The 19,453-nt window shown below is 48.9% G+C and overlaps 1 protein-coding gene across 2 annotated transcripts in view; it reads right to left on the reverse strand.

Moving 5' to 3' along the window:
• Positions 1–962: 962 nt before the first annotated feature.
• lrp6 (low density lipoprotein receptor-related protein 6) overlaps positions 963–19,453 on the reverse strand; it is a 75,531-nt gene continuing 57,040 nt past the window's right edge. Inside the window, exons 13-23 of one of the 2 annotated variants that reach the window (XM_062517795.1) lie at positions 18,352–18,554; positions 17,801–18,012; positions 16,377–16,567; positions 13,480–13,689; positions 12,128–12,253; positions 11,075–11,311; positions 10,490–10,600; positions 9,941–10,171; positions 9,503–9,639; positions 8,219–8,316; positions 963–5,714 (exon numbers count right to left, since the gene is read on the reverse strand). In XM_062517795.1, the coding sequence (XP_062373779.1) occupies positions 5,357–5,714; positions 8,219–8,316; positions 9,503–9,639; positions 9,941–10,171; positions 10,490–10,600; positions 11,075–11,311; positions 12,128–12,253; positions 13,480–13,689; positions 16,377–16,567; positions 17,801–18,012; positions 18,352–18,554 (2,114 nt within the window). In that variant the 3' untranslated portion in view covers positions 963–5,356. Of the gene's footprint in view, positions 5,724–8,218; positions 8,317–9,502; positions 9,640–9,940; positions 10,172–10,489; positions 10,601–11,074; positions 11,312–12,127; positions 12,254–13,479; positions 13,690–16,376; positions 16,568–17,800; positions 18,013–18,351; positions 18,555–19,453 lie in introns of both variants that reach the window. The other variant, XM_062517794.1, reaches the window with a different exon arrangement.

Genomic DNA, 19,453 nt, shown 5'->3' on the forward strand with positions numbered 1-19,453 from the left:
AAGTGAAGTATTCCTAGAAGTGGGAAAAGGTCTTTTCTATAGAAAAGCTTTAATCTGTAACATTTACAAGAAAAGTCCATACTCCAAATCATACCAGTGTAAGATGACATTACTGTAAGAATGGTTGGTAAACATTCCGTTTGTCAATGTACTATTATGCAAAAGTTGCTGTTGTTGTTGTCAGGTCTTTTTACCAGACATAATCGGAGCAAGATTTTGCCCAAGCCTGATGCATCTGCCTCTCAAGTGCAAGATAGCAACTACTTAGAGGGCAGAGTAACACCATGAGGGAAATACCCTTTTTAAATCAGTGGCGCCATCTATTGGTCCTACATCATCCAGTGGTTACTATGGGTTACATGATGACTAAGAATGCGTTATGAGCATCTGATGGCTTTGTTTTCAGAATCTCATGTAGAGTTCCGGTAAATTCAACTATTCATGGGTTTCATCAGGTCCCTTTCCACAGGTGGGTTAATCAAGCACCATGCAGTCTGCATTCATAATCTAGGCGCTTGATTTTATACACCTGTGGAAAGGGACCTGATGAAACCCATGAATAGACAAGTGAATGCTGCTCAAATTAAATACTTTCAAAAACCCTGTTCTATATTCAGTATCCAGTAAGAGTTGTGTTATACATGCATTTCCCTATTTCAGTTCAGTTCAGTTTTACAGAGGGCCAGTAGCACTACTAAAATTAATTGTCAATTGGAAATGGTTCGTAAATAGTGGAATAGAGGAAATAGTTTGTATTATCGAAGTAGTGTATCCATTCAAGTTCCACTTACATCCAAGCATCCTAGAATAGGTATTAACTGATCAGCTTGCTTGACAGTTTTAGGTAGGACTAGTTTTATGGAATCAAAGTTTCGGTCTGGACATATTTTATGGTATGTCATTTTTGTGAGGTTGTGAGGTGAGGACTCAAAAGACAAAATTCAAAAGACTACTATACATCATAAAAGTTCACTCATTTTTATTAAAAAAATCAACATTTCATTTGTTACAACAGCTTATAGTAGTTATTGAATGGGCTGTACAAGTCTGTTTTATACAACGTTTTACATGTAAAGCGATCAATGTACAAAATAGTTAGTGGAAATTAAATGCATGACTAACCAAATGTTGGTCATCTTGAAAAAACATCCTTGCAAAGCACCATGGTATAAAAATGAATGAGTGACCGACTCTTCGATTCGAAACCGACTTTATTTCTCCCACTGTTTCCCCTCCCTCAGATGCCACAGTAGCCCTGCCAACGTGGTGGAGCTAAAAGTGCTTTTTTGTACGGTTTACCCCACGGCTAGGCTACTCCAGCGAAACAAAACAACTTACGGCGACTCGCTTCTCATTCCCTCGACACCCACTTCCGTCACAAGCTTTCCAAATCGTTTTTTTTCAGCACTCGTCTGCCACTTTTACATTTTTTTTTCTCCCAATCCTCAACTTGTCCAGTTCCAAATGCTAAAGCTGAAGAGAGCAGACCAATCAGCTCGGCCCACGGATGCAGTGCTTACTATCCTGATGATTTCACACCTTTGGATGCCAGTTTCGTTCTGTTTGTGTGTATATACTACATTTCATTTCGCAGACACCATGATACATACATCCAAGAGTTAAGTTGGCAGCACTTTGATGGGATTTTCGGTCTCTCACTCTTAAGAGACACACACACACACACACACACACACACACACACACACACACAATCACTCACTCAGAACAAGCGTGCACACACACGCACGCACACACAATCACAACACACTCACACATTCTTTCAGTTTTGCGTTTCGTTGTACCTGTAATTAAGCAGGAGTTCCTGTAAAGTGCAGTTTAGGAAAATGAGAACCTCTCCTGGCAATGCTGGTTTGATCTGACTGTGGTCAACCGACCAATGACTCTCAGGTTGTACCCAGAAGCCCTTGCAAAAATGTTTAAAGGGTCGTCAGGGTCGGGGCTGTGGGTGGGGGGACTTTGGGAGACATGTCTACACACACACAGACACACACACACACGCTCGCACACACGCTCGCTAGCACAAACACACACACACCTTATATTAATGATTGTACCACAAACTGATCTGAAGTCATTTTTGGTGGTGGTTGACAGCAGCAAAACTTAGTGATGTGGATGTTCCAGCTGAAAAAAAAAAAAAAAGAGAAAAAAAGTCCAAAACAAAACCCTGGAGACTGGCAACAGAAAGGGAGAGGCAGCCAGATCTCTGGCGTGATGCCTTTTGATTACTCCTACTAAAAATAAAAACGACACAAAAATACGAAAATAGTGGCCACATAGATGGCTTCTCCTACACCAATGAGAAACCGGTCTCAGACAAAAAACAAAGAAAACACACCAACACAAAAGCAGTCCAATGCTCCCTGACCAATGCTCAGGTATCCAATCCTTATGCTTGCGCCTGGCCTTTACTTGCCAAAAACCTCTTCATTTCATATGCACCCTTTCAAAATTCCACACCTCTGCATGAAGCAGACAGTGAAAAACAATGTCTACTAAATGGCAAATACAGGTATGTATTCATCTCGGGCCATCAAGCCCCTCTCACTTAGACTGAGCCAAAGGCGCACATGAAGGTGGGCGTGGCTATAACGAGACCAAATGGAAATACTCTCTGAAGAGCAGAGCATCGATGCCAAGACGAGTCCGACAAGAAAAGGAGATGTAACAGAAACAACAATAACGACGACAAAAACAACAACGCAAACGAGCAATCGACCAACGTAAACAACAACAGGCACACACACTATAGAGGAAGGGCAGAATGGGCAGAGATAGGAAAGGCAGGATTGTTGGGTCAACGCATTAATCAAGTCCAGTTTCTGAGGACAAAACAAAACAAAAAACAAAAACAAAAACAAAAACACGAAAACGAAAACGAAATGAGGGAAAAAAAAGAGGTACGAAAGCTCATCAGGTGTTGCAGCCCGTTCAATGGCAACAAACAATGCAGTCACCTATGGCCTACAGCTGCAGTATTTAGAATAAAAAAGGCTGCCACATTCAGATAGCAATCTCACAATAAAGACATGGCCCTTGGAAATTTCCATATACCCACTCACACATGCATGATTGGTGAGGCAGAGAGAGAGAGAGAGAGAGAGAGAGAGAGAGAGAGAGAGAGAGAGAGAGAGAGAGAGAGAGAGAGAGAGAGAGAGAAAGGCAAAGAGACAGAGACAAAGAGAGGGAGAGAGACAGAAATACAGAGAGAGAGAGAGAGAGAGAGAGAGAGAAACTGGTCTAAGGATTGTACAAATTGGGTTTTGGCACAACGGTCCCTTGAGCTGATGACACCCATGCAGTAAGGTTGTGGGCCACGACGAGACAGATAAACGCGGATATGTAAAATCACGACAGAATGGTCCATCGCAGATTGTCTTCATACTTTACAGACAGACCTTTTCTGAGTAGAAAAATAGACTGCAGAATATACTGGAGGAGAGTATGAACAAAAAAGCACTGCAAGGATACCATGAGAAGATTTACAATGATTTTCTTTATAGCTTATAAATATGATATCTACACAATATGTGGTATAAAAATATTAAAATGTTTTTTTTCTGTTTGATTCTTCCACTGGGCACTGATTGCCTTAGTTTTTCCTTTCTCTCTTTTTCCCCTTGAAAAACAGCCCACGAGTCGACTAAACCAACTGTTAAAACCTCGGTCAGGCACAAGAACTTGTTCATGGATTGGATGAATTAAAAAAAAAAAAAAAAAAAAAAAAAGAAAGAAAGAAAACAACAACACTGTTTCATCAAGGTGAAGTCGACAGAAAAAGCGAACAGGTCGGAGAGACAGGGATGCTGCGAGGAACGTGAGGTGCTTGGCCCACCGGATAAAGTCACAAGATTTGTAATCCAGCACTCCAAGGAAAAGTAATAAAGTAATACAAAAAAAGCAAATCAACAACAAACAAACAAAACAAAACAAAACAAAACAAAACAAAACAAAAATCTGGTTTTGGTTGATTGCTTGGGAGACGATGACCACCAACACCTGCCGACACACAAGTCTTCAATAACAAAGTGTGCGTTGGGACTGCGACCAACAATCAACCTCAAGATTTTGCAACTAGCACAATCCATGAGGTGTCATCCTCTTCCATGGTGCTGCCTATGGTCTTTTGCCACTTGATTGTAATGCTCACATTTGAGATCTGTTGAAGTCCACAGCCAGAGCAGTGTCTTCACACTCACTGTGTTATTGCTCCAGAACTGATGGTTTGCAGGATTTGGGACTCCAATTTGAATTCCAGTTCAAAACATTTTTTTTTTTTTTTTCAAAAAAGAACAGCTTATGGCTCATGAGGGAAAAGTGACTAACATCATCTAGAAAGTAAAAAGACACGGTTAAAAACAGACAAACAAACAAACAAACAAAAAAAACGCTTATCTCTCCCTCTCTGACACTTGGTGATTGAGTGTCAGCTTGCCCGGCTGGTGGTTGCATCACACTGCAACCCTGCTGACAAAATGGCTGCCGCTGTTGCAGAATGGCACAGTGTAGGAGCGGCCTGGCAACACCAGAGGGCGCCCTCTCCCCTCCATTAATTCTCCCATCCCTCCATCCCTCTACACATTGGTGTGTGACGTATTTGGTATCAGAAAGGCTACTTAAAAGAAAAAAGAAAAACAGCTCTTTTTTGTTTTTTGTTAGCTTTCCCCTCTCGATTCGCTCTTTAGATTTGTTCTCTGTTTGTGCGCTTCTGAGTCCTTCGGCCTCCAAAGAAGGTAGTTTAATTTGTTTTGTTTTGTTTTTCCCCATGGATTAAGGCAACGTTATTGTGTGAGGATTCCATAAAACTTTTTTTCTTTGAAAAATAAAAGTTGGAAGGAAAAAAAAAAAAAATTACAAATAAAAATAAAAAAACGAAAATAAAAACAAAGTGTACAAATTTCTTTTTTTAATACAAACCTCTATGGCAGAACCAATAAACGCTGTATAGAAAATATATAAATATGCTTTTGTTTTTCTTTTTTCTCTCTCTCTTTACATGTACAAATGTCTTGCCCGCTCAGAGTGTGCCCACCAACACCTTTTTTTTTTCTTGGATGAATGACCTCTCCTTTGCTCCTTATGCAGCGGTACAGGATTCTCCTACCGAGTCCGATAGGCGGGTCCCGTCCGCTCCAGGACTTTCTCGCCATTCCTACGCGTCTCTCCCTCGCCCCGCTTTTTCACGTGTTCCTTTATCCTTCTCTTTTCTTTGAAAACCAAAGTCCGAAGTTGCGAAGTTGCACCATTTTGGGGAGGGTGGTGGGGGGTTGGGGGGGTTAATATGTACAGTGAGGCGGCAGTGCAGCGGGGGGCTGGCGTTTTTTCGGGAGGCGGCTCACGAGGAGTCGGTGCAGGGCGACGGGGGGGGCGGGTAGAGGTGGTGCGAGTAGCTGCGCTCCGTGTACGGCGAGGGCGGGCAGCTCTCGCAGTTGTTCTCCTCGGCCGACATGTACTGGGAGCGCGGCGTGGGCGGCGGCGGGAAGGGCTCCGAGTCGTAGTTGAGGTCGCTGGCGTAGCCCTTGGCGAAGGCGGCCGAGCCGGAGCCGGCCGTGCCCGTGCTGCCGCCGCCGCCGCCGCCCCCTGGTGGCCGGTGGTGGTGGTGGTGGTGGTGGGGCACGCGGCGGCCCGGCGTGTAGTCGCTGTCGCACACGTCTGTGCTGCACGGGGTGGTTGGCGGCGCAAAGTGCCGATAGCTATAGACCCTAAAGTTTGGGTGGAGGAGGGTGGGGGTGGGGGTGGGGTTGGTGTGGGGAGCATAGAGAAGGGGGGGGGGGGGACAAGATAAAAAAGATTGAATAAGAATGATCAAAAGTGACACAGAAACAACCCAAGCCGCAACGCAATATTGAGTGTTAACGTGATGGCTAAACAAAGATATAAAACAGCAAAACACCAAGACAAAGAAATAAACTCTCTGGCTTTTTTGTCTCCAAACTTGCAGTGGAAAGAGACGCCGAGTCTGTGATGAGACTTCTGGACAGTGAGGAGGCAGACCAGACCAGACCACGTCAGGACAGGCCAGTGGTCTGCTTGGAAACGGCACTCGTGTAGTTTACTGAAAGAGGGTTGTGTGTGTGTGTGTGTGTGTGTGTGTGTGTGTGTGTGTGTGTGTGTGTGTGTGTGTGTGTGTGTGTGTGTGTGTGTGTGTGTGTGTTGGGGGGGCTGGATGGGGGTGAATCGTGAGCGTTTTAAGCGTTTGCATGTGCAGGAGGAATGCCTCACAGAGGAGCCGAACAACAGAGCCGCCGTCCAAAAACAGCTCTGATTACATTCCCAAAACCAGAACTATTTCTCCGCATGGAGCGCGTCAGGGGAAAAAAAACGGCCACGGTTTTCCGTCGTTAGTCATCTCGGAGCCATCTACCTCCGGAACGAGCAGTGCCCTTCCAAAGTTGTGTGCTTGTGTGCTTGTGTGAGAGTGTGTGTGTGTGTGTGTGTGTGTGTGTGTGTGTGTGTGTGTGTGTGTGTGTGTGTGTGAGTGGGGGGCGTCCATAAACACTATCCTCAGCAGACCTCTCCGCTGGACCACCAATAGGGAGGAGAGGCACGGTTTGTTGGCTAAACAATCATTACTCAGCGCACGGAGAGAGAGGGGGTTTATGGGAAATTGGCCCCGGCGAAAAAGAAAAGAGTGCCCCCCCCCCACCCCCCCTCCTTTGGCTGCACATCTAGGAGCGGTTCTTATGCGGCTTTGACTTTGTGCGCACATTTGCATTTTGTTACCCCGCAGATGTTTTCACTCAAAGCATCTTGTAGTGCAACGCAGGCATACACACAGACAGATGAAAGGGAGGAGGGGGGGGGGCCACACAAGAAAAGATCCTCATGGGTTTGTCACCACATTATACATTTCACTTAGTCCTTCACACTCTCAGACAACTCTTAATTGACTGAGGTTCTACACATACAGTACCTAGGGCATGTTGAGCTTGAAACAGTACTGAAGGAACTTAAAGGGTTCTACGCGGAAAGTTTCGGACTTTCCACGTAGAACCCTTTAAGTTCCTATGGTTCACCTCTGCAGTCCCACCAAGGAACCATGTTCTTGCTTTCCTGTTGGAACAGTAGTTTGCAATCCTGGCTTATGGCTTCTACCCTTGCGTTTGAACGTTTCCAAGCCCGCCAGAGATAAATCACTGACACTCTAGATAGGGGGAACAATCCCAGACTTAATTAATCGAGAATGTTCAAATTCCACTGATTTGGAGAGGGTGCGCTTGGCATGAGGGCAAAGAGCAGGGACGCTGGGCACCGGAAACCAACCAGTGGTGGGCGAGACATCTGGCAAGTGTTGGGGGTTGGCTGATGGGCACTGAACTGCTTTAGCGGGTGCTCTGATGGCGCAATGGGCACCAGTGTACACACTCACACACTCACACACTCACACACTCACACACTCACACACTCACACACTCCATCTGGCCCACCAGCGACCAGGACGCGCACCAGAATGAGTCAGAAGGGATGAGTGACAACTGCAAAAACCAGCAACAGCCTTCACCGCACCACAGGCAAAGACTGATAGACACTCACGGGCAGGCAGTCAGACAGACAGACAGCCAGCCAGCCAGCCAGTCAGACAAGACAGACAGACAGACACAGTGCAGTGATACTGACTGACTCATCTCGCTGAACCGTTTCGTGTGTGGTCAAAATCCGACTCCATTTGCCTTGGAGCGAGCGAGTGAGCGGACAACTCCTTATTCTCTCCTCATGTGGTGGTGGTGGTTTCAGTTCGGATGATATCAACAAGTTCATAAAACATGTTCAACATGCTCCATAGCCCTTTGGTACTGACACACAAGCTGAAAAACAGTTTTGAAAGACTGTGGAGGGCGGGGGGGCGGGCGGGGGGGGGTTCACGTGGCCTGGTGCTGGGTTCTGGGTGTGTGTGGGTGTGGTGGTGTTGTTAGAGTAGTGGATTGTCTGTACTGAGAGCGTGACAGATTGTGTGTGTGTGTGTGTGTGTGTGTGTGCACGCAAAAGAGAGTGCGTGTGAGAGCGAGAGTATATGTGCGTGTGAGTGAGAGTGTGTGTGCGTGTGAGAGTATGTGTGCATGTGAGAGTGAGAGTGCGTGTGAGAGTGAGAGTACGTGTGAGAGTGAGAGTGAGAGTATGTGTGTGTGTGTGTGTGTGTGTGTGTTGTGCTGAGGAGGTGTGTGTGTGTGTGTGTGTTGTGCTGAGGAGAGGTGTGTACCTGTATGAGCGGTGGGTGGAGGGGCTGTTGGACGAGTAGCCGAACTCCATGGTGTACTGAGAGCGCACTGTGGCTGGAGAAGGAGGAGGGTTCAGGATCTGTGGGAGAGAGAGAGAGAGAAACAAAGCAAAAGAACAAGAAAGAAAGAAAGAAAGAAAGACAGAAAGACAGAAAGAAAGAACATAAAGTACAGTGGAGAGAAAGAGGCAAGGTGGAGATTTGGAAAAAGTCAGTGAGAGAGTGAGAGAGGGAGGGAGAGAGAGAGACAGAGAGAGAGAAAGAGACAGAGAGACAGAGAGAGACAGAGAGACAGAGAGAGTGAGAGAGGGAGGGAGAGAGAGAGAGAACAATAAGGCAGTTAAAATCCAGGTTTCCCACCAGATCATTTTATTCAACATGGCACGTCAGCTTTATTTCACATATTTATTTTTTACTGCTAAAGACTAAAAGTGCTGCGCTAAAGCACGGGCGCCCGTTCCAGTGATCTTCTCACAGTTTTCTTTATAGTTTCTGCTTCACCAGCGCTTCGCTGATGGGAGATTTCATAAAAGCCCCCCCGTCTATGATAACTGCGGCCGGCGCTGGTTCAGACATTAACAACACCATCACGGCAATCAGCAGGGTCGTTAAAGGGAGAAAAGAACGGGCGAAAATAAACGAGCACTCGAAAAAAAGCTCGGGGGAGGTGGAACCGTTTAGAGAAATTGCGACCCCTTTTTATTACACAGGAACACGCTCCCCATTTTGTGTTCTTGGGTGGGTTTGAGTCATCTACGGATAGCATATTCCTCCCATGATTGTACTTTGCAATACCGTCCGCGCGTGTGTGTGTGTGTGTGTGTGTGTGTGTGTGTCTCGTGTGGAGCACAATGTTCAAAACAGGCAGGTTTTGTGGGCTGGCTCAGAGTCAGTGTATGAGTGCATACGAGTGTAGGAGTTTGTTTTTGCATCAGGTTTTATTTGTGAGGTGCACGGCATTAAAGAAGGAGACCAGTTTGTATGGTCAGAGATGCCAACGTAGTCAGCATCTCTGACTACATTTATGCATTGGTGTGTGTGTGTGTGTGTGTGTGTGTGTGTGTGTATGTGTATGGATAGTGTTTGTGTTTATGTTTATATGTGTATGTGTGAGTGTCTGTCCTTATGTGTGAGTGTGTGCATCTATATGTGGGTCTGTGTCTGCCTGCCAGAGTGTGTGCATCTGTTCGTGGGTGTGTGCATGTCTGTATGACTGCATGTGTGGGTAGGTGCCCGTGTGTCGAGGCTGGCGTGAGGTTGGCGTACCGGAGGGAAGTAAGTGCCCTTGGTGCTGGAGGAGCTGCTGGACGACGCGCCAGTCACGTGGGCACGGTCGTACGGAGGACCGCTGCTTCCACCCATGATGCTTAGCGACCCGACCAGCGACTTCCCTCGCGACATGCCTGCCCAGAGGAAGAGACCAAGCGAGAGGAGCAGTGAGACCAAACTCCTCCAACATTCCACACATAACGTCTGCTTTAAGGAGTAATACACTAATGTTATATTCGTCACTTCAATCTAGACTTGCTAGTTGTATAGCAATTTCTACAGTTCGTCTAAAAAATATATCACACAGAATGTAGATTGCATGTAGAGTGTCTATAATGTCCCAACAAATTGTCTGGGGAGAGGACTCCCCTGACACAGGAACTGATTTGTAGCAGCAAATGATGCATTCTGGGAGATGTAGTTCCCTTGGCATACCCGGTAGTGAGCCCGACAGCGAGCTTGGGTGCGGCACATATCCCAGGGGCACGGAGGAGGGTCCGTGGACCACAAAGTCGTTGGTCATGGTCTCGCCGTCGTCCTTCATCTGCGGGCACAGCACCCGCTGGCACACAAAGTAGACGGCGCCCACCACAAACAGCGCCAAGACGACCCCCACGATGGAGCTGATGGTGTTGGAGGACGGGGGCGAGGGCTCCTCTGTAGGGTCTGAGGGGAGAAGAACACCAACAAAACCTTTAATGCTACACATTCTTCAAGCATCGCTAGCAATCTGATGGACCTTACATTTTACTAGTTTGAATACGCTAAAGAGCCAAAATAGTACAGAAAAGTATACAGCGACAAGTACATTCGCACAACAAATAACGGCACAACTGTACTGACTTGCCGTACAGATACGCATTTTATCTGTATGTGGGTTCCATGACGATTGATCAGATTGAGTAATAACAGTGCCTTGGTTTTCCCTGTTCAGCTGTAGGAACACAATTAAGCACAGGCATGCCCAATGTTGGTAACACTCACAGCATCCGAGCTCGTCCGAGTTGTCTGTGCAGTCCATGTTGTGGTCACACTTCTTGTGCTTGCCGATGCACGGGCCGTTGGCACAACTGAACTGATCGGGAGCGCAGCGGACTGGCAGGGGAAAGACGGAAAAAGTCAAATTAGAGTGGAAACCCACGGTTACCTAAATCTTACAATTTAACTCGTAGAATAGTCGCTTTACTTCAGCTAATTCGACTAAGCCAGGCGCTCTAGATACTACAGAAGTCGATCAACACATTTTTGACCAATGTGTCCTTGGGCTGTCTTTAGGGGGCTGGTCCAGAGCGGTAGATAAAACAGAGTGGCGACACTCCCATAGACCTCCATAGGAAAAAATGATTTTTCCAGGCTATTTCCTCATTATGGGACTTTTGGAACTGTTTACAGCCAATCTCTTGGTCAGTAGTTAATGAGTTAATTGATTACACCTTCCAGCATCTAGAAGTACAGCCCACCCTCCTGCAATTCAGCCATTAAGCGCAGGTTTTTTGGAACTTTTGATCGCGTGGCGGACTCTCTCTCTTTATAGCTCTGGGCTGGTCCAGTAGGGGGCGCCCTACTTACTTTCGCACTTGTCCTCGTCGGAGCTGTCCTGGCAGTTGACCTCGCCGTTGCAGCGCAGTGCCAGGTCCACGCACTGGCGGCTGTCGCACTGGAACTCGCTCTCGGAGCACACGGGGCAGTCCTGCTCGTCGCTGTCGTCGTCGCACTCGGGGTAGCCGTCGCAGCGCCACGCCTGCGGGATGCAGTACACCTCGCCCGAGCGGCACTGGAACTGCTCCGGCGAACACGTGGGCGGCTCTGGAAGGAGGAGGTTCGAGGTCAAAGTTCAGGTTCAAGATTAAGCTTAAGCTTATTCACAGAGCACATCGTCATATGTGACTCTCCGCGGCAAAACCAGTCGCTTGTCGCAACAGGCGTTTCTGAGAAAAATGACCATTTGTGTCACTTGTGCTAAAATCGTGGATTTTTTTTTGTGTGTGTTTTGAAACAATGGGAGGTCTACACTGTACGGCCGTGAATACATTTCACTCAAAGTTGAGGTTCAAGATTAAGCTTAAGCTTATTCCCAGAGCACGTCATCACATACAGGGCTCATTCAATGTGCCTTACACATAACACATTTAAGTTCAAGTTTATTGATGGAGGACATTGTCTTACACAGTAGTCATTGGTCATTCAACGTGTGTTACATTTACTGCAAGAGACACTAAATGAGGACGTGAGGGTTGTGTTGATGCTACGGTAAATAAACAAACACAAGCTTATTTGGCATGATGGCGGGCTTGTTATTATTTAGGGTAGGGTCAGATAAGGACCGTTTATGTGGTTGGTGACCGCTGTGTGTACTGAGTTGGTGTGGTCAAGTAGAGTTCAGTAAAGCTTGTCCGTGTCGGACTCTCTCTGTGTGTGTGTGTGTGTGTGTGTGTGTGTGTGTGAGAGAGTGTGAGTGTGAGTGTGAGTGTGAGTGTGAGTGTGAGTGTGAGTGTGAGTGTGAGTGTGAGTGTGAGTGTGAGTGTGAGTGTGAGTGTGAGTGTGAGTGTGAGTGTGAGTGTGAGTGTGAGTGTGAGTGTGAGTGTGAGTGTGAGTGTGAGTGTGAGTAGTAGCGTTTCGCACCTCCACAGGTGAGCTCGTCCTGCAGCAGCATGAGGTGCACGGGACAGGAGCAGCGTGTCGACCCGTCTCCCTTCACTATGCAGATATGAGAGCAGCCGCCATTCTCAGACGTACACGGGTGCTTACCTGTGGGAGCAGAGAGGGAGGGAGGGAGGGGGAGAGAGAGAGAGAGAGAGAGAGAGAGAGAGAGAGAGGAGAGGAATTGAGAAAAGTAGAGGGGAAGAAGGGAGGACACACAGGAAGGGAAAAAAATCAATCAAGGAGTTCTTTCTTCACCATCCAACACGATCAAGTCAGTTCTTTCGTCTCCTGCCAACTGTCAACATTGACAGTAATATCCTTCCTTGTTTGTATGAGTGCAAGTGTGGGGGCAATTATCCTTTTCTAATGTTCAATGCTATGTGCAACCCTGCTATGTCTCTGGCTAAGCCACCCTTTGAACTCTTGATTACTCCGCTGACTGCAAAACACAAGGCAAGAAACAAACAACGCTAATGGAAAGTCAATGGCTGCTAGACAACGTTCTGCATGGAAGGAGTGTGCATGTGTGTGTGTGTGTGTGTGTGTGTATGTGTGCTTATCTCCAGTTTAGTTCAGCTACATTAGTTAACATTTGTAAAACAATTTAAGGGTAAGAGGAGGGGTATTCCCTTCTTGTGTGTGTGTGTGTGTGCTTATCTCCAGTTTAGTTCAGCTTAATTAGTTAACATTTGTGAAACGATTTAAGGGTAAGAGGAGGGGTATTCCCTTCGTGTTTGTGTGTGTGTGTGTGTGTGTGTGTGTGAGAGAAAGGCGAAGTCACTGTATTCACGCATGTCCGTCTCCTGTGCGGTTGGTGTGTGTGTGTGTGTATGTGTGTGTCTGTGTGAGAAAGATAGGCCAACTCACTGTATTTGTGCATGTCCAGCTCCTGTACGGTGTGTGTGTGTGTGCATGTGAGAAAGGCCAACTCACTGTATTTGCGCATGTCCAGCTCCTGTGTGTGTGTGTGTGTGTGTGTGTGTGTGTGTGTGTGAGAAAGGCGAAGTCACTGTATTCACGCATGTCCGTCTCCTGTGCGGTTTGTGTGTGTGTGTGTGTCTGTGTGTGTCTGTGTGAGAAAGATAGGCCAACTCACTGTTTTTGTGCATGTCAAGCTCCTGTACGGTGTGTGTGTGTGTGCATGTGAGAAAGGCCAACTCACTGTATTTGCGCATGTCCAGCTCCTGTACGGTGTGTGTGTGTGTGTGTGTGTGTGTGTGTGTGCATGTGAGAAAGGCCAACTCACTGTATTTGCGCATGTCCAGCTCCTCTGTGTGTGTGTGTGTGTGTGTGTGTGTGTGTGTGTGTGTGTGTGTGAAAGGCCAACTCACTGTATTCGCGCATGTCCAGCTCCTGCACGGCGTGGATGTCGCTGAGGGCGGCGATGCGCGCCTGGATCTTGGTGCGGCCCTCGCGCGTCGTCTTGTCGATGCGCTCGATCATCTGCTGCTGCCGGTCGATCCAGTACAGGTGGTCGCCGAAGACCGTCAGCCCCACCGGCTGCAGGATGCTGGAGTCCTCGATCACGATCCGGTTCGCTCCTGGACAGAGAGAGCAGGACGGGAGGAAGGTGGGGGAGGAGGTAGATGGAGGAAATCAGGACGGGTGGAGGAAGAGGAGGAGGAGTAGAGGAGAGAGGAAGGGAGAGATCAGGAACCATGGAAACTGACCAGGAGGGAAAACTGTTGACAGGAGACAGGCTGGGGGAGTGTTCTTTTCTGTGGGGGGGGGGGGGGGGGGAGGAGGAGGAGGAGGGGGGGTTGGACGAGGATGGAGGGGAGTTTGGGCAGCGGAACACGGCATGTACCGGGGGGGCAACCGAGGACAACACTGAGCGTTAGAGAGCGGCGAATATCTGGAGAGGGAATCAAGGTTGTGCTAAGAGACATGGATTTACAGGCACTGGCAACGGCAGATGGCTTGCATAACTTCCTAATGCATTGCAGGAGAGGGGAAATGTCTTCCTTGCGTGATGAGAATAGGACTTTCGAGTGATGAAACGCCAGGCCCCCAGACGGGGGTGTGTGTGTGTGGGGTTGTGTGTGTTGGGGGGGTGAGTGTGACGTCTGCACTTTGACTCAAACCCCCCACCCCCCCAGACAATGTTGGTGAATGGCGCAGCTGTCCACGCCTTGGTGCACAGACTGTCTACAGCTGACAATTCTTTCCCTCTCTCTCACACACACACTTACACACACACACACACAATAGTAAACTGTGAGCATTTATGTCTCCCACCACTCCCTTTTCAAAAACATCACTTCTAAATTCTTCAGACCCATTGACCATACTGACCACACACACACACACACACACACACAGTAAGAGTGGAAGTCGTCTGTATGTGAGCGGATGCCACAGAGCCGCGGTGCGGAGTGGAGTGGAGCCACCCACATGCAGATGAGTAAAACACACCTCGTCGTTTCCTCCGGCACGCCATCGCTCACACACCCCGTTGGCCCGGGAGCTCTCCAGCCCGTGGCCACACACTCGCGTATTCCCAGAAATAATAACGGCTCCAAAACAGACCCACACAGATCCCCTTACAGTCAAGCAAACTGATTTAAGAACACTAAACAGCATCGGTAGTAGCAACAGGACAGGAGGGCCTTAAGAGTATTCTGTTGTGCTCTTGTGTTCAAATGCTCAAATAAAGCCAAAAAAGCCATTAAATGTGGCATAACACATGAAATACGACATAACCAATCTCATGACCTTTTTCATGTTGACAGTTAATAATATCTAGTCAAATCTGGCGAAGTGAAACCCAAACAAGTAAATTACTAAATAAATAAACAAACACAAATAAAATAAATAAATAAATAAATAAAATATGCCGCGCTAGGCAGCTGAGCGGAATGCTTGTGGTGGAGTGTGATCCGCTGGAGGTGGTGGGCCTCCCGGGGGGGCTCCGGTGTTCTGTTCCGCGCCCCCTCGGACGGGCCCGACCACAAGAACGCCAGCTCTCCCTCCCGTGGGCCCGGAGCGTGCGAGGGAACAGCCTGGCGTTTAGCGGCTCTGTTTGTTTACCCGGCGACGGCGCGGGCATCTCACGTTGCCACGGGCCCCTGCCCGCTCGCGCCGACTCCCTAACCCCGCTGCAGCTGACTGCCATTCCAACGGATCTCTGTCTCTGTGTTGGTGTGTGTGTGTGTGTGTGTGTGTGTGTGTGTGTGTGTGTGTGTGTGTGTGTGTGTGTGCATGCATAATAGTGTGAGTGTAGCCATAAGCATTTACATATGGTTATGTATACTGTAAGCATATACACTCTTTAATGCAGGATCCCAATCTGGACAGCGCGTCCATAAAGTGTTAAAAAAAAGTGAGTGAGTGAGTGAGTGAGTGAGTGAGAGAGAGAGTGTGTGTGTGTGTAAGTTACTGTATGTGTGTGGCGGTGCTCTGGTGAAATGTTTGTGACTCTAGGCTCCATGCCAGCCCCCCCACCCCCTCCACTGCCCAGCGCTCAGCGTGCAGCACCAGCGTGCAGCACCCAGACCCGGACACTCCATCCCTCCCCAACACATCTCTCCCCAACACAAGACACTCCATCCCTCCCCAACACATCTCTCCCTCCTTCCCTATAGACCCCGGCCTGAAGGAGTTAACCTCGCTCAAGATTTACACTGGCCTCTTGCACAAGAGCACATCACTCACACACACACACACACACACACATGCACGCAGAGAGTATTTCTCAAGGCCAACGTCAATATTACACTTCACTTTACGTGAGTGGTCTGGGGCGATGTATATTATGCACTTAAAATGGTGTCTACACTTTAGAAAACACAGCCATTCCTCAACCCGCAGCAAATGACTGGGCTTGAGTGTCAATGATTCATAATAATTGAGCATCGCTCCTCACATACGGGGGACTCTGCCATGCGGCCGGGCCAAAGAAAGCACACAACCACTGGGCCTCGGCGGCTTCATGGCCCCTTCGCATGCAACATCCATCAACAACACCCAATTGTTCTGATATAAAAACATATAAAAACAATCCTCTCGACTGGAGCTGAGCAGCCAATGGACTAGGTTCAAGAGTGAGGAAATTAATGTCAGGGTTCTCTTTTTTTTATATGAAGCTGTGAGACGCTAATCCAGTTTTCCACTAGGTTGTGTTTTATATCTCTCAACCCCCCCTCCCCCGACTCAAACTGGAGTGCTTTGGCTTTGGTTCCTCCATTTCCCTACCAATCACGTTCCTCCGTGGATATGGCCGACTAACCTGATAGGTCACTGCTCTCGATGCGCCGCAGCTCCGAGTCCACCCAGAAGAGCTTGCCCGCCTCGTTGTCGATGGCGAGAGCTGCTGGCTTGACCAGGCCGCTGAAGAACAGGACCTCGCGCTCGGTGCCGTCCAGCGCTGCCCGCTCGATCTTAGGGGACCGCTCCTGGAGGTTGGTGAAGTACATGTACCTGTAGAGAGAGAGGGATAGAGATAGATAGATAGATAGATAGAGAGAGAGAGAGACAGAGAGAGAGAGAGAGAGAGAGAGAGAGAGAGAGAGAGAGAGAGAGAGAGAGAGGGGGGGGGGGGGTGTGTGTGAGAAAGACAGAGAGAGAGAGACAGATAAACAGAGAGAGAGAAACAGAGAGAGAGAGAGAGAATGAGAGAAAGAAAGAAAGAAAGAAAGAAAGAAAGGGGGAGAGAGAGAGGAGAGAAAATGCATGGTTAGGTGAGAGGGCAATTGAAGTAAAAAGCACAAAATGGTGAAGAATGGTGTCAGCTGGAAGGACTCTGAGCGTTCCATGCATGTGCTCTTGAGGACCACACCGAGGCCCTAAACACAGCGTCTGCACATGGAAGTGGGGAGAGCATGTGCAATTTTGGGCTCCGCAACAGTTACTTTCCCTCCGACCACAAGGGGGTCACGACACGCCGGAGCTCGACAACACGGCGAGGAAAGGAGCTGCAGATTGGCCAAATCACACTGTGATTTCAGCGCCCCGGGACTCTGTGCGTCAGAGAGGAGGTCCTGGCCGGCACCGAGGCGGCTACTCTCGACGAGCCCGTTCACCGTGCCCTGCGCCACAAAACGAGCGGGGGTAGGGACGGGGCCGCCGAGTGGCGAAAAAAACACAGACGCACATTTAAAAAATAATAACCCTGACCGACGAGCTCGAGAGGAAGCACCGGTGACCTCCGGCTGAACTCCGGCTGAACTCCAGAGGAGGAGGAACAGAAATGGAACAGGGCGCTCATTCTGTGAGAAGAACGAGGACGGAAGAGAAACTGAGAGAGAAACAGATTGACAGACGGTGGGAGAGAGAAACTGGAGAGAGAGAGAGATGGACAGAATACTCCAAGAAGAAGTGCCGGTGACCCGAGTTGAACTTACGGCAAAGGAACACATAAAAAAAGAAAACGGAAGAGGACATTGGCTCTGTGAGAAAAAGAAAGAACGACATAGACAGAGACAGAAAGACTGAGAAAGAGAGAGGCTGACAAGACAATGATGGACAACCACAGAGTGAGCCAGAGAGAGACAGAGAGACAGACAGAGAGAAAGAGAAAGAGAAAGAGAGAGAGACAGAGAGAGAGAGAGAGAGAGAGAGAGAGAGAGAGAGAGAGAGAGAGAGAGAGAGAGAGAGAGAGAGCCAGAGAGCCAGAGAGAGAGAGAGAGAAGAGAGACAAACTCGGGGCCTCACCCTCGCTCCGGGTTGACCACGATGGCGCGGGGCTTGTCGTGCTCGCCGCGGAACACCACGCCCACGCGGGTTCCGTCGGTGCGCGTGACGTTGATGACGTTGGTCACCTCGCTGGTCCAGTAGATGTAGCGGCTGTAGATGTCGATGCTCAGGTCAAACGGCTGCAGCCCCAGGTTGGGCCCCACCAGCGAGTTGGACACCACCGTCATGCTCTGCAAGGAGGGCATTGGAGGAGAGCAGTGTCAATCAAACTTTGTCATGTGTTATGGGACTCCTTCATGTGTTCTGAATTTGCACTTGTTCACTATATTGTTAATTACCTAGTGATGGCATTGGGGCTATGCTACAACTATTTTGTGAAGTACATTTAAAGTCATAATGGCTGCAAATTGTGTGGTGGTGACAAGATACCTTGTGATGAGCCACACTGTAGAACTACAGTAAACAAGTCTCCATGGCAACAAAAGGTCATGGATATTTGTGTGTCTGAAGACAACATGCTTTGGCTGATCTGGGGTCAGTGGGGGGGGGGGGGGGGGGGGGGGCCTAACCTGATTGCCGTCCTCCTGGGCGCGTCGGATGGCGTTCTGCTTGGAGTCGATCCAGTAGAGGTGCTTGTCCAGCGGGTCGTAGTCGATGGCGCGCACGTTCTTCAGGCTGTGGATGGGCAGGATGATGTCGGGGCTCTGCTGCTCGTCGATCACCATGCGGTTGATGGCCGTCTTCTGGCTGAAGAGGAGGAAGGAGGTCGGGGCTGTGTGGAGGAGAAAGAACGACAGAGAGAGAGAGGAGAGAGAGAGAGAAGAAAAGGAAAGGAATTGTTAATTTCCTAGAAAGTTGGATACTAGGTACAAAAAATACAAAAAGTGCTTCCTCCCTAGAACAGCACTTTGGTTGTGTAGACTGAGGGCATGCGTGTGCAGGTGAGAACCGTGTCTGGTGGATGTCGACTTCCAGAAGCTTCTAGTTTGTGAGGAAGGCAGCAGATGTAAGGTGCACAAAGCGTCTCGACACTAAAAGAACCGTTTGTTTGAGCGAACTAAGTGGGATGTACCACATGTGCAGGTGAGAACTTCACACACTCCTCCCGCTGCCTCAGGTAGTCGCCGCAAGCCCGACCTTTCACCTCCGCCTCCACGCAGGTACTCGTGGGACACTTTCGCCAGAGCCCCAAGGGCCACTGACCTCACCAACCCCCCCCTCCTACCCCACCCCCCCCGCCCCTCTCTGTAGCTCCCCCAGCGGGAGTCCTGGGGTGATTATAAAGAGTGTTTCTGCGATGTCAAACAGCGCGGCGGAGCAGAGCGGCAGCTTACACTGGGCTCAGGTTCGTGCTGCGCCTGCCAACTTGGCAGCGCCCCGGCTGACCACAAGGGCTTTAAAAAGAAAATACCCTGCCGCCGCTTCTCATGCTCGACCCAGCGCCCGCCTGCTGCCTGCTGCCGCCGCCACTGCTGCTGCTGCTTCCAATCTTCAACCAGGCGGCACTGCAGACCCCCACCACACACACACACACACACACACACACAACATTGTGTATACATACACACACTTATCACATGCGTGCAGAGACTGACATACACACACACACACACACACACAGTGCCTACAACAAATGCAAACGCACACTTCCACCACCACACAGACACACAC

The sequence above is a fragment of the Sardina pilchardus genome, chromosome 17 (assembly GCF_963854185.1).
Source record: "Sardina pilchardus chromosome 17, fSarPil1.1, whole genome shotgun sequence".
Classification (NCBI taxonomy): domain Eukaryota; kingdom Metazoa; phylum Chordata; class Actinopteri; order Clupeiformes; family Clupeidae; genus Sardina; species Sardina pilchardus.